At 43.0% G+C, this 15,270-nt stretch overlaps 1 protein-coding gene across 21 annotated transcripts in view; it reads left to right on the forward strand.

Annotated features, from left to right (window-relative positions):
- WDR20 (WD repeat domain 20) overlaps window positions 1-15,270 on the forward strand; it is a 59,839-nt gene that overhangs the window by 19,880 nt on the left and 24,689 nt on the right. The window contains exons 2-3 of one of the 21 annotated variants that reach the window (XR_004320949.1): window positions 12,227-12,296; window positions 12,615-14,944. The exons of 16 other annotated variants lie outside the window; for them this stretch is intronic. Coding sequence is in view for 2 of the 5 variants with exons in the window: in XM_032482673.1 (XP_032338564.1) it covers window positions 10,254-10,292 (39 nt within the window). In the remaining 3 variants the exon portion in view is untranslated. Of the gene's footprint in view, window positions 1-9,335; window positions 10,293-12,226; window positions 12,297-12,614; window positions 14,945-15,270 lie in introns of those variants that run through there. 4 more of the 21 variants (XR_004320950.1, XM_032482673.1, XM_032482674.1 and 1 more) reach the window with 4 other exon arrangements.

Genomic DNA, 15,270 nt, shown 5'->3' on the forward strand with positions numbered 1-15,270 from the left:
ATCTCTGCCACAGTGGTGGTGGTTGTGGGGGGGCTTGTCATTCAGGCTTTTTGCTCCCTCTTACCTCTTTGACCTTCCCCCTTCCCGCTTTCAAACCCCCACCACTCCACACACACATTTTTGGACAGGCAACTAAATAGAAAAATACATTTATTTTTAAAATGCCTGCAAGGAATCAAATGCTTGTTTCCATGCTAATTTACTGTACTTCTTGCTTTGAATGCATTTAACAGATGTAAAGTGATACTATTTACTTAATAATGATAATAGCTAATACTTGCATGGCGTATTGTGTGGGCACTATTCTAATCGCTTTGTGTATTTTAACTCCTTAATCCTCAAGCACTGTATACAGTAGGAACTATGTTATTATCCTCCTTTTCCCATTTTGTGGAAATGGTAGTGTGGAAAGGCGAATCGTTAGTCCAAGCCCACAGGGCAACAGTGACGGGACACGGATCAAACCCAGGCATCCTGGCTCCAGTCTGTGCTCCTAATCACTCCTCAAAGTATAATGTAGGTTTTCCAACCGAGCTTTCTTTATAATGTGTCACTTTACATTTTTGAACTGGTATCCTGTTCAATGTTTTTATTTTCCTGGGTTAGGACCTGTGTGGAGGATGGGACTGACACAATTGTTTTCAGAAAGAAATAATTTAGGCCCTTTAAAAGTGTCAAATGATTGAGTTGTTTGCTAGGGACTCCGGCGGAAGACCTGTGATGATGGCAGGTGTCATCCTGGGCTTGAAAAGAGCCTTCCAGGGGCTTTCTCAGCCTTGTCCTGCACCGGGCAGGCCCTGGCTGGCTCTCTGCGCTTTGCCGTGCTCTCCCTCCTGTGTCCTTGAGTGCGCCCTGGTTCCTCGCTGCCTGATGTGCCCGTGTGTGGCTGGAGGTCTGAGAACTTTGTGAGAACAGCACAAGTGCTTGGACTTGCTGTGGGCAACAGGAACATTTGGGATGTTGTGTCTAATTTAAAGACGAATCTAGTGGCAGTACCCTACGTGGAGGAGAAGTGAGATCCTTCCATGCCACCCTAAAGACTGCCTTCTAGTGCACAGCCACTTAGAAACTTGTAAGTGCTGCCTGTGGGACCTGCTGGTGTTCGGAGCCTCAGCCTTTGTCATAACCATGTGTACCACCACGGTGAGCTGCTGGCCTGTATTTCTTAGCTCTCTGTGTCTGTGCAGCCTCGCTTAAAATTGCTGCCTATTTCTGCCATCCTTCTTGTATTTGCACACAAAATTTGGATACATTCCTGCTGGCCAGAGTGTTATTAGTGGGCATTTGGCTCAACTGCAGAGGGAAGATTTTCTGGAAGACAGTCAGGAGCTTTGGAAAGAGCTGTGGTAGTGGACGTTGGCCTTAGTTGCTCAGGACACAGCCAGCTCCAGAACTTTGAATTATCCAGAGGCAAGCAGCTCACTTCTCCTGACTTGGGTCTCCCTCCCCACTCCTCAGCCTAGAGAAGGCTCGCAACTTGGCGCCAGCTAAATGAATGTCATTGCTTTATGCTGTGCTTAATAAAAAGTTTTGCAGAAGTCTTCTGTATTTCTTTAAGTTGTAAATAGTTTCAACATTTGACAACTCGTTGTTACTGACTGATGTAGAAGCAAGAAAACCACAGGTGAAAAGAAAGGCGATGGAAGTGAGAGCTTTGGGTTAGGTTACCCTTGTGCTTTTCCTGAGCTTACTGGGTGCAGGGCACCTTGTAGGCAAGAAGAACAGAGCTCCAAGTTTAGCTGCAGTGTAAATCAGTTTTAGGATTTTAGGCAACTTACTTCCTTGGTCTTAAGTTGCAGCATCTTAAGAGTAAATGTGATTTTGTTTTTCTTTTTTGGAGCTCTGTTCCAGCTCTTCATGTCTGTCTTCTTTCTGATTCCGTGAGTGTGAGATTTAGGTTACTTGTGTTCATGTAAGATCATTGTGTATAGAGATATGTTGTAGAATTATGCTGGGATTTGCTTCTTCAGCCTGCTTCTTTGTGAATAGTTTTGTATTTAACTTTTTAAGCTAGCAGTTGCGAGTTTTACATTCTGTATGTTTTATCACGTGAGGTAATGAATGATAAGTGCTCAGAGCAAAGCACATGAGCAGTTGTGGCCAGGCGCTAGCTTTTGGATTATGGTTGATCTCAGCCTTCAGTGTGGAGCTGCCTTTTCAGCTGGTTGGCCTGCTAACCTACATTTCAAATACACTGCTGTCCCCATTGAGACTACAAATACAATACTGTCCCTCTCGAGCCTAATATTTTTATTTCAGGCCTCAAGATTTTAAATGTTAAAATATTACTGAATACCAAAAAACGAATTCCACTGTGTAATTCTTTTAGCTGTTTCTTCTGGATTGAGGAAAATTTAGGGCCTGGCATCTCTAGAAGAGCATAGGACTGATGATGAATTTGTAGTTCAGTTCTTGTGAGAAAGAGGAGGATTCAGCTTTATATCTACATTAGTGGAAAAATTGGGAGGAAACCTTGGAATAGATTGAATTTCCCAAAGAGGACTCTGGGAAAAGTCCTCTGTTTGCCACTGTAGCAAATTAGGAGCACATAGTGAATGCTTCTACACTGTAGTACTATTTGAAGAGTGAAACAGGGGAACCAGCCATGGCCTTCTTATCTGTCCCCTGAATGGTTGGCTTCTTTAAAGAATCTTCTTGTCCTTTCTCATCAAACTGAGTGACATCACTGGTGCCACAGAAACATTAATAACCGACTCCAGTGATCCTAATTGGTGTGACACTTATGATTTAGCCCATTCAAAATACATCTTCACTGTTGGTAAAGTATAATCCCTGCTCATGCATTTACTTGGTATACCCTAAACTTCCTTTTAAGGTGAATTTTACTGTTTGTTCGTAAGGCACATATTTTTCTGAGCCCGTGCAAGACCACAACATGCCTTTAAACTACTCGAATACTTTTCAGATGGTTTCAGTTGGGTTTTTTGTTCTTATTTGTTTGTTTTTTGGTCTGTATTTTCACCTTTTTCTATTTAAAAAATTGTACAAGTAATATATAATTATTGAGGAAAAGTTAGAAATTAAGAGGCAAAAAAATGTCATCTATATACAGCCCCCGTTTTAATAACCACTTTTATATTTTGGTGAATATCTTTTCAAGTTGTTTACTTTGCAAGCATATATATCTCAAACAGAATGAAACTTTTTTAACTATGGAAAATTCCCAACTTACACGAAAGTAGAGAGCGTGTCTCCCAGCTTCGCCAGTTGTCAACATAGGCTAGTCTCTTTTCATCTATTATCTCACCCTCACTGCATTATTTTAAAGCAAACCCCGAATATCATATATTATTTTTTCTGTATTTTTTCTATGATACATGGACTGTTCTGGGAAATAAAACCACATTTTCATATGTGCAAAATTTATATTTGATAAAAGTCTGTTCTTTGACAGATTCATGAATACTTTTTACAGTTGATCTCTTGATATATGAGGATCTTTTTTATTATTTTATTTATTTTTAACTTTTTAATTTGAAATAATTACAGATTCATAGGAAGCTGCAAAAAAATGTGCACAGAGGTCCCCTGTAAACTTCCGCCAGTTTTCCCCGATGATAATGTTTGCATAACTATAGTACAATATCAAAGCCAGGAAATTGACATTGGTGAGCTTTACAGAGCTCATTTGGATTTCACAGGTTTGTGTGTGTGTGTGTGTGTGTGTGTGTATTCCATGTGTAGATTTATGTAACCACTACCACAAATAAGTGTTATTTTATAGTCAGTTTATTCAAATTCATTTTGTAGTTGGTTTATTCAGATTTGTTTCCAAACAAGGACCACACTTTGCATTTAATGTGCATGCCTTGTAAGTTTCTTTTAAATACAAAATTATTTTGCTATAATTTCACACTTAAAGAAAGTGACAAAAATAGTACAGAGAACTTCCAGATAGACTAATTATTTAAAATTTGCCTATTTGTTCTATCATTTGTGTGTTCCCTCCCCTCCTCCTCTTCCATGCCTTCCCTCTCCCCTCCATGTATATGTGTACATATAATAAGTCATTTGAGAGTAATTTGTGGACATCATGTCCATTTATCCGTGTAAACTTCAGTTTGTTTCCCAAGAACAAGGATTTTTCTCTTATATAACTACAGTGCATTCATCAAAATAAAAAATGTAACCTTGATCTAATCCGCAATTCACGTTAAAATTTCACTTGTTTCCCATTTTCCCTTGGTTTGGGATCCAGTGCAGGTTCACACACTATAGTTAGTTGCAGGCCCTTTAGTCTCATTCAGTCTTGACCTGTTCCTTAGTCTTTTGTTTTCATGACTTTGACATCTTAGAAGAGTTCAGACCGGTTACTTTGTACAGTATCCCTCAATTTGGATTTGTCTGCTTTTTTCTTCATGACTGGGTTCATAGTCTGCGTTTGTGGAGCTGGGGATACCACAGAATGAGGTTGTGTCCTTCTCGGGGCAGCAGGTCAGGAGGCACAGGCTGCTCTTTGCCCGGGTTCACAGTCTTGCTCTTCATTGATTAAGGTTGTGTTTGCTAAACGAATCCATTGTAAAGTTCCACTTTGCTCTTTGTAATTGATATGCAATTTGGGAGGGGATACTTTGCCACTACATAAATATCCTGTTTCCCTTCAGACTTTCATTTGCTAGTTTTAGCATCCATTGATGATTTTTGGCTGAATCATTTATTACATTATTACTATGATGCTTGTAAAATGGTGATTTTCAGACTCCATTATTCTTTCCTTCTACGTTTGTTAAGTATTAGTCTAATGTAGGGGAAAGCTTTGTTTTCTTCCCATTTATTGATATTAGTATGAACTCATAGTCTTATTTTATTCCATGAAAGTTCTGTAGTATTGTTTTTATGTTTAAATTGTCCCATCTTTGACCAATGGTAGTCCCTCTGCTTTGCCCTCTGAGTGTTTTGGACCCAACTTCAGTAGTCTTTGATAGCTTTCTTGCGCAGAGGTACAAAAAGATGTTCCAGATTCATCTTGTCCCTTTCCTTCCCACACCTGGTATCAAGGCTATAGGAGCCTTGGTGACTTTAAGTTGCAAATAGCATTTGTGGCGCAGTGTGGGCAGGAGTTTCTATTACCATTTGATCATTGTTTCTATACCTTTTTACTGGACAGAGCTAGAAAATGAGTTTGTATTGGTCTTTCCTAATCAATTTTTAGATTAATGATTTTACGTTTATACCTCTCATGTGGAAAATCTGGGTTGCTAATGATATTCACAAAATTAATTTTTTTCTTTATTCTACAAGACATTCAGAATAACAATACACTATTATTACTAACAACACGATTACAGTATGAATACAATTTTAAGATTTCTTTGTAATTCTTTTTATCTTTGGAATCTTGTTCTTTTATTACATTTTTCACTTAATGAGATAGCATATAGCATCCTTCTTTGTGGGTAAGTAAATGTCTTCATTTTAAATGGCTACATGATACATTTATTTCATTTTTAGAACACATTGCATGTTAATAATGTTGTGTTAGAAACAAAGTCGAGTTGACTATCTTTGTATTTGTGTTTGGTCATTAAAATTACTTTTTAATTTAAGGATAGCGTTCAAATGGAAACGTGTGTAAGTGTAAAGGTGTATTAGTTTTTTAAAAAAGCAGAATCAACCCCAGATTAAGAAACAGCGTTCCTGACCACCCAGAGCCTCCCCTGTGGTCCTTTCCCTGCACTCCTCAGGGGTAACCACCGTCCTCACTTCCAAACATCACAGATTTAGTTTTCCTTATTTTTGAACTTTATATAAATAGAATATTTAGTATATGGTATACTTCTTTTGTATCTGGCTTCTTTCACTTGATATTACTTTTTGAGATTTGCCATGTCAGTGCATGTAGCCTACGAGTCAGTGTCCATGTACAGCCTGCTGTTTACCTAGCCTACTGCAGGTGGACATTTGTGCTGGGCCAGCCTTGGGCTATTGCAGACAGTTTCCACACTTGAAAAATATTTTCTGAGAATAAATCCCCAGGGGCTGATTTTGTGTATGAAGGGAAAGCAGCGTTTTCTCGGTCTTGCCAGGTCGCCCTCCTCAAGGCTGTGCTGACATGCAGCCTTGTCATGAGGTAAGGCCTGCCTCTCTGCATTCCTGCGTGTGCTGGTCTTCTCGTCCACATTTGAAACTGGCTGCTGTTGCATTACTAGTGCTGTACCAGTGCAGGATACACTTCAGGTGCCTAAAAAGGCTTTTTTAAATCTGATGGGGGAAAAAACATAAGAAACGTCCGAGTAAATGTTACTAGGTGGCCTGTAAGATAGTTGTGTCCTGAAAATTTTTGGATTAGTTAGGACAAATGGCTAATAGCACAAGTGCCAAGTGAGTAGTATTCCAATGATTCTGTAAAACTTTAGATGAAGGAGAGAGTGAAGCCTTTCCTCGTGGTGGTATGTAGAATGGGTCAGATCTCTGTTACTCCCACTGATTTGAGGCTGCTTTCTTTACCCGAGGCCTGGCTGGATCAGACTGTTTGAATTACAGAGGCCAAATCCAGTATTTTGGCCTCCTATTTTAGTGACTGACCTCCTTTCATTTTAAGATAAGTTTAGTGTTCTCTCTAGCTCTCTGGCTTCCTCTTTGAAAACCCAGCAATGTACTGACTTCAAAATGCTGTCATTTTGATGTAAAATTAATGGTACACATCAGTGTCATTTCTTGAAATTTTGTATGTTACAGATTCAGTTAGATCATTGTTCTAACTGAAGTTGGGTGATTGAAAAGGTAGCAGCAGCTTGTGATTGAAAGCACAGTTCTAAGCTCTGTGAAACCTTGGGCAGATCACCACTCCTCCGTGGGCCTCACTTTCATTGTAGGATGAGGAAATAAGGGTCAGAAAATTGGAGGGCTTCCACACAGTTGGAGATTTAGGGCATATCTTGCTTAGAATGGGAGCTCCTCTGCAGAGCACTGCTTATGTTACTCAGCAACTTGAATCGGAAAATTGAAAAATCACCCATGTGCTGTGCCAAACATAATAAGCTCGAGGATCATCAGGGAAACAATAGCGTAGTAGTTAAGCAGTGTATAGGAATGCTCACTCCTTGGAATGGTCTTTAATTGACCAGTATTGTCACAACACTTTTAGCAGGTCATAGAATTCCTCCCTACCACCACCCCTTGTAGGGGAAACTTAAAAATATATGTTTTCTAAGAATTTGAAATGAGTCTCTTTTGCAGAAATGAAAGCATCTTGCCTTTTCTTCCATTTGAGATGTTGGTATTCTGTTGGGAATAGGAATACATATTTCTGTGCATAATTAACAGACGGTTTTAATAAATATGGGTCATTTGAATATGTCAGCATTTTAACGTGATGAGATCTGGTGTTAGAATGTGTGCAAATTGAGTTTATCTGATGTTTATTCATAGTTTTCTTTAATGAAGAAATCAATATTTCATTAGCCTAAATGAAGCACCACGACAACCATTTATAGCATTTCGCGTTGTGCTAAGAGACGTAACCTGAACTTGGAGTGCAGCGTAGGGGAACAGAGAGATGGCGAAGATGCTGCAGTTAGCAGCTCATTAAGTTCATTTTTAAAAACCACTCCAAGGGAACAGGAGTAGAGTTTACTTGGCTGGCAGTTTTTAAGTGACAGGCTGCCTTGGGAAAAAATGGTCCGTGAGGAACAAGAGAAGCTTGTTATTTCAGCAGATACTTGACTGACAATGCCGGGCAGGGAGAAGATGGGGCTGCACCCACGGCCTGCTTCCTCTGGGCAGCCGCTCCCACCACGCCCAGAGCAGATTCCCACGGGAGGGAATCTGGCTCCTGTGAGAAGCCTTTCCTTGCGAACAGTAAGCAGTGCCCCAGTTTGTTGCTGTGAAAATTTTGCTGAACACGTTTTATGCGTTTTGTGACTGGGCATCTCTTCCCACTGGGGAGTGATGTAAAGGTAGTGCCCCTTGCATTTTCCATCTGCTTACTCGCCTATGTTCTGATGGCGGCTGGCATCGTCCTTCCCTTCTCTCTCCCTCTGTGGAGTTCCCTGCCCCACTTCTTGTGGCCATGCTGCTATCCTGCCACAGGAGAGGAGCCCCAGGTCAGGACCACCAGAAGCCAACAGGCGACACGCCTACAGCTTGTTTTTGGAAAAGGGAGAGGGTCTGGTTTGCCAGTGCCAGTGTGGGCGTGTGCTAGTCTGTCTGACAGTGAAGGAGGATGGAAACTAAGAAGAGGAAGGTACTGTCTTGTTTTGGAAAATTATATTGGAAGGAAGACCTGCCCTAAACTTGGCTTCTGATGTTTTTCTCCAGGAAATGCAGGGCAGAAAGAAATATCTCAATTTTTCCTTATTGGTATTTCTTTGAAAGCATAAGTGAATGACGAGAATTTTCAAAGTCTGTATGAAAAGCAGCAAGTCCTTATGTATTCAAAAGGAGAAATATGTGTTTCAAAGAGGGGAACTAACTTCTAAAATACTTTGAGTGTCAGGCATTATGCTTCGGGCTTAAGTGTATTACTCCATTTTAATAGAACAGCCCTGCAAGGTAAATGCATTGAGAAGGTAGGTCTGGAATCTGGGCCAAACGGAGCAAGACTGGAATATTTGATTCCCACTTCAGCAAGCATGGGAGTGCGGAGTCACACCGTGATAGAATTTTAGAGCTAGGTGCTACCTCGGATGTTGTCAGCTTCCTTTCACAGCAGCATGACGCAGGAGACGCGGGGCTGGGGTTCAGAAGGCCCGGGCTCCACCTGGGCCGAGTCTGTTTTTCTGTTTATAAAGTGGGAGTGGCGATAGTTCTTATGGGCACAAGATTGTAACGAGGGTCAGAAGAACTGATGCTTGGGGGTGCTTTGTCAGCCTCAAGTGACTACTGGTATTTGCTAACAGAGGTGGTTTTCTTTCACAGACGGGCACCCAAGAAGGCATTGGTTGTTAGGATTTTGGTGAGCAAAAGGATTATGTGTTCGCTTTCAGAAGTGTTTGGCTCTGGGTCTCTTCTGCTTCCTGTTACTTTACTTTTCTTTCTCTCCATTTTGAGAGTTTTTTCATTTCTACAATAGATATTTAACTATTCCTTCTGTGTGCCAGGCCTTTCCTTTATTAGATGTTGGAGATAGAGTGGTGAATAAGACAGATGTTTCTCTCCTTTGTGAAACTCCAGAACTGTACGATTGATTGGCAATTTTTCCCCTACTGGGATAAGTTATCCCAAACCCAACTTACTTCTTTATACCCAATATCTTTTTTTTAAATGTTAGGTTCTTTAAATATCATTAATGACAATTATGCAGATATTTTGAATGTAACTATTGAACTGAAGAAACTGTGAGAAAGATGGATTGTGTGGGTGTGGATTAGCCTGATTTTGTTTCTGCTTCAAGGGCAGGTGGGTTGGATATAGGACCGACATCTGTGCAGGGCCTTACAGCTGGCTGTACCTGAGTGTGAGCCTGTTCACCTGCACATGAAGTGCGGGCAGTGAAGGTGTTTGGTATTTTTGTCATTAGAGCTAGATGATTTTCCACTACGTTACAGAAACTCTGGATTAAACAGTGCGTTGAGCTTTGTTCACAAAGCAAATAACGTCTCAGCTCTGAGGGGTCCGCGTCTCACTTCTGTGCCTTGGGAGGCGCTTCCCCAGGTCTCGTCCAGCGTGACCAGCTAGGTGCATGTGGTCCAGCCCCAGACTGTGGACTGACCCCTCGCAGGCATTAGAAACCCCAAGCCTGACCAGGTTAAAAGTCTGCCCTGGGAAAAGCTGCACCAGCCTTTATAACACAATTTACTTTGGGGTCCCAGGTCTTAAGGTAGGACTCCAGCTGTTGCACTTCCTTCTAAGCACATGATCCCTTGTGGCCCTGGGAAGTAATCCCCTGTTCACTTCCGGCTCCTGTTCTGGTTGTATGAGATGTGGTCAGAAGGAAGGCTAATAGAAAGCAGAGGAGGGTTCTCTTGATTTTCAAATGGCACAGTGGCGACCTTTGATGCCACTGGGGCAGCTCCAGCTATTTTTTGATTAATCCACTCGGGCCGTTGGTGACTCAGCAGCCTCCTGACGGTCTGTGTTGTTTTTGAAAGGAACTGGGCTTTCACAATATATGGACTACAGTTCACCGATTACAGCTCATAGATACAGCACATAGTGAGAGGCACTCAGTGAAGGTCTGGCGAAAGAGTGCCTCCCAGAGGCGAGATCAGGAGGAAACGACATCTGTGCCGCGGCGGGCAGAGTTCGCGTGATGTTGGGGGTCGGGAAGGCTTCTAAGTGCAAGAAGCAATATGAGGAAAGGCAGGAGGTGTGAAGAGCACAGGTGGCAGGTGAGCAGGTGGCTTTGTGGGTAATATTTGTGAAGGGGCGGGTGGTGCGGCCTGTGGACGCTGAGCTTCAGGGGTCGAGCCGTTGTGATGCCAGGCAGGGCCGCGGAGGTTTGGAGAGGAAGTGACCTAAGTTGTAGTGAAGACCAGTCCGGCAAGTGTGGGATGAACTGAATGCGTGTAGAAATGGGTGGAAGGAGCCTGCTGCCAAGCCAAGGAAGCTGACCCCAGGCTGGGAGGGGACCAGAGAAGGACAGCCTGCACAAGGGCTCTGAAGCTGTCATGGGGGTGCCGCGCTGGGGACCCGACTGAGGCAACAGGCTCCAAGCTTGGGAGGGGGCACAACATGGGAAGGGCGGGCTTAGGGAAGAGAGTGGTCTCTCCGGTGGACGGAGTCAGCTGCTGGTCCTGGTTGGCTGTTTGGCAGCTGTTAGATATGCCGGTAAAAGGACTTTTTTCTGGCAAGTTCTGTGAGACTGGTTCTCTCTGAGGTGATTCTCGGCAGGGGAGGGAGGAGGAGAAATTTAGGGAAAATAAAGCCTACCTTTATTACCTAGATGCCCCCCCGTATCTCCCATATACCATGACCTGGCGTGAGTTTTTCAAAAGAAGTCTTTGTGACATTATTTTCCATATCCCATCAAATGCTTCTGGGCACTCAGCAGTATCAGGGAGCAGGTGCCATGAATAGGGCTCAGCACAGGCCCACCACATGCCTTCTCTGAGCTCCCGTAATGACCATGACGGGGTGCCAAGGCCCTGTCAGCGCCAGCAGGCCCACCGAGCCCACGGGAGCCCTTTCCCACCTGGTCCAGGTCCCTCGTCCACATTCCTGTTGGCTCAGCCACATTCCCTGGGGCCGGTGCAGATCTGGGGTGAAGGTGTGAGCTTGGAACAGCTTTCTTTTGCAGACCTTTGTGATTCTGGAATGATAAATGCTCATTAATGCCATGCTGAACTGACCCAGCTGACTTCCTATTTTGACAGTATTCGTCATGAAAAGAATTCCAGGGATTTTTAAGGATCAAAAGTCCAAGAAAAAAAGAAACATGACATTTTAAAGCTTGTATTTACTGATTGATGATTTTGGTTAACCAGCTCTGTTTATGCAGTAGGAATTTTTCAACCATCATTTAAATTTTTTCTGAGAATGAGACACTGACAAATTATTTGTAATCAGTAACTCCTTATGCAAAAACTAACGAGCATAATGATGAAACGTAATCTTATCATTGAAAAAAATTTGGATCGGTCAGTTTCATTCATTAAACATAAATTCAGCACTTGTGACAGACTGGATACTCTACTAGGGCTGGATAACCAAATGTGATTCTGATTCTTAAAATTGCTAAGACTTTTTAATAAATTGGTTCTGCTTTAAATTCATGTTTAAGAATTTAGATAATTGGCAATCATTAGGATGCAGAAACACTTCAAAAAAAAAATAAAGTATCTCTAACCTATCTATGCAGGATTTACCAGAGAGTTGACAAACAAAAGTTAATTTTGTGGAATAATACAGTGGTAACTATTTAATAAAGAAGTTCTGCTTTTTAAAGGAGTCTTTATTTGTAATTTTTGGTTGTAATTGTAATTGATGATAGCAGACATAAAACAGTACTGTAATCATGTAAGTGATTAAATACTAGATTTTGTGGGACGAATTAAGTACTTCAGAATTGAGGTAAAGGAGCCAGCTCGGAGAATGGTAGTGGGGGAAATGCTTGCTGGAGGTGATGGGGCTTGAACTGAAGGAAGATTCCTGGGAACAGGGGCAAAGGGGACTGTCCCCACCAAGAAGGAGACTTAATGAAGCCAGGAAAGAGGGGACATCTGCCTGCACCAAACACAAGACGTGTGTGCGGGGCGAGGCAGGTTGGGACGGCAGACGAGGTAGAGCAGTGCAGCATGGCCCTTGACCCGTAATTCCTTCCCAGGTTCCTCAGCTGTAAATACGGATGGGATTCGTGCTGATTTTGAGGGGCAACTGTGAGATTAGAAGAGATGGTAAGTGTGAAGTTCCTGGTGCACAGAAGGTGCTCCGTGGGCAGAGCTGGTGTTGCTGTTAGGGAAGATGGATGGGGCCGAACCAGCAAGGGCAGGACTGCTAGGTAGTCACCATATTTTGATGTGATGGAAATGAGAAGTCCAGTCTCCCGTGGGCCTCACCACTACCCTACAAGGGAGCAAGGGGCTTTGCTCCCTGAGGCCCTGGGAGAGGTGACAAGCACCTTGCCCAAGGCCACCTGGCTTCCAAGAGGGAAGGTGAGGTTTGAACCCAGACCTGCCTGGTTCTGACGTCTGGGCTCTTTCTCCTCCTCTCAGACTGCCTCTGCCCGGGAAGCCATCTGTCAGAGGCTGATGACCCCATGGGGAAGAGGAGTGGCTGGCCCAGGTAGTTATTACTGCTACTGAAAAGGGGGGTGAGTTCAGAGTATGTGTTGGCACACCCTACCCCACCTCCCAGGATGAAAGGAGGAGGGGGAGGAGGAAATTAGACAGCAGCACCTCAAGGGGAGAAGAGAGAGCACCCGGTGATCAGCTGCGAGAGGAAAGAGGACAAGCTGAGTTGGAGGTGGGCGTGCTGTTTGAAAGGAAGGCAGGCACTGGCAGGCTCTACCTTCCCTCCATCTGGGCTTGGGCCCCAAAATGCTCAGGCAGCAGTGGTGGAGTCGGCGGGTTTCTCAGAAGTATAACTTCTTCAGGGTTCTCAGTAAGTCTTGCTTAGTGTGAGTGACATGTTGCTTGGCTAAACTCCCTGTTTCATCTGTGCCATTGAGGGTTGGGGAGGAAGGAGTGACCTTAGGTAAGAGATATCTAGATGTTCTTGGGCTGGGGTCTACTTTTACGCCTTCTAGGGTAATGCTTCTCCCACCAGTGTTGAAGGACCAGTTTAAAAAAATTTTTTTTTAATTTAAAAAGTTTCCAGTCTATCTGGACTGATACTTTTGTAAAATGAAAACAGGGTTACTAGAAAAAGAAACTGAAAAAGATATGCAGAATGCAAACTTGCATTTTTTTGTATTTTTTATCATTAGATTTAATTAGATATAAAATCACTCTGTCACATTGCCATAAAAGTTTCTAAATGCTTATTCTCAATTCCTGTACTTAATTTTGACTGCAGACTAGCAAACTATTCATGGACTGGTACACTTTGAGAGCAATGATCTAGGAAGAAACTTTGTTAAGCAAATAAGTAAACAGGACGTTTTTGGAATATTTGCATGATTCAAGAGTAAAAACAGTCTTTCAGTTGGCATTTCAAATACTTTAGATGTGTGTTTGTGTGTGATCTAATTACAAATGACATCTTTTCAGGAAAGTTCCACGTTAGGGGGCAGGAAAGTAAAAGAAATACACCAAGAGCCGAGACGCAGTCATTGTAAGGGATGTGTAAGTTCAAGCTGCTAGCATTGCTTGGAAGAACGGGTGCTTTAAACTTCCTCTGTTGTTTCTGAGAATCGTATTTCTTTTCATTTAATTTATATTAGTTTGTTTTCTCTGTTAGTTTTTGCTTGTCTTTGAATTTATTTTTATATTTTGGTGCATAATTTTAGGTGTATTCTTTCAGGGGATAGTTTCTTAGGCAAACTTTAAAAAAGTCTCAAGAATTAACACGGAGAGGTCATGTGATAATGTAATTGTTCATATTTCAAATTTGGTTTCTGATTCTAGCTGCCAGTGTATCTTATTTTATATTTTGAACTGTTTTTACTTTTGATCTCTTCCCTTGCACCGAGATGAGCTGCCGTGTTCTTCCCTGAGCCTAGACTTCTCTTCCCTGCCTTTGGGGCCCTGCCCAGGAGCTGCTTCCCTGGAGGGGGGCGGCCTGTCAGCAGTGAGGGGTGCCTTCCTCTGGCTCCTGCAGCTGCCTCTCCAACCCCAGCTGAGCACCTGCTTCAGCACTTACTCCTCTCCCACTGCCCCTTTCCTCCTGGCTCCAAACTCAGGACTTCCTTTTGTTTTGTACCTTACTATTTATTACATGTTTCAAGGCTCTTTCATGTATATATTTTCTTATTTCATCCTCCAGACAATCCCATGAGTTTGGTAGAATCTCCATTTTAATTGAGGTGAGGCTGGGAGAGTTGTCCGCCTGGCAGGTATCTTCCTTCCTTTGCCCTGGGGCTCCCAGTTACTTGTACCACTCACGTCCAGACTTCCACACGCTCAGGTTTTGAGCCTGCCATTTTGAGGTCCTCTTTTTCACACAGTATTTATACTTGTTACCTGAGAAATCTAACATTAGAATACTCGGTACAGCATCACAGGCCTCTGGGAGAAAGAGATCTTCAGAACTTAACGCCAGGGCGGCCGGTAGAGAACAGGAGCTGAGAGAGCCCTGGAGCCGCACACGGGCCGGGGGGGTGTTTTGAAGGGTGTGTTGGGTTATCTGCACCTGTGATTTTCAGACGAGTGGGAGGGGTAGCTTTCTTCATTTCAGCAGTAACAGCCCAGCATAGTGGATTGCTCAGAACATTTCTCATGAAGAGAAAAATCCTGCTTTAAAAGAGGGGAGGCAGTTTGAAGAATCACATTTAGTCCAAGTCAGAAGTCGTTTGCTTTTGTCTTTGGAGTGCGTGTTGTATGTTTTCTCCTCGACTCTTGGTGAAAGAGACCTGAGTTCCAAATGCAGCCCTGCTACTTACTAGGTAGGTATGGTGACCTTGGCTGAGTTATCTAACCTCACTAAACATGTTTTCTTATCTGTAAAATGGGGGAATATTACCTACTTTGAGGATCGTTGTAAGAATTAAAGATGACGCAGGTACCAGTGGGCTTGACAGGTGAAAGTTACTTGAAAGCTGATAGAGAAGAGAGACTGACCCGGTCACTGCCTGCTTGTAATTGGCCGTAGTCGTGGTTCTCCAGCCTGAGTGGAGGGACCTCAGAATCACCTGGAAGACTTTTTAAGTGACCGCTTGCTGGGCCTGCTCCCTGTGGTTTCTGATTCCCCTGGTCGGGGGTGGGGCTTGAG

This window comes from Camelus ferus, chromosome 6 (assembly GCF_009834535.1).
Source record: "Camelus ferus isolate YT-003-E chromosome 6, BCGSAC_Cfer_1.0, whole genome shotgun sequence".
NCBI lineage: Eukaryota > Metazoa > Chordata > Mammalia > Artiodactyla > Camelidae > Camelus > Camelus ferus.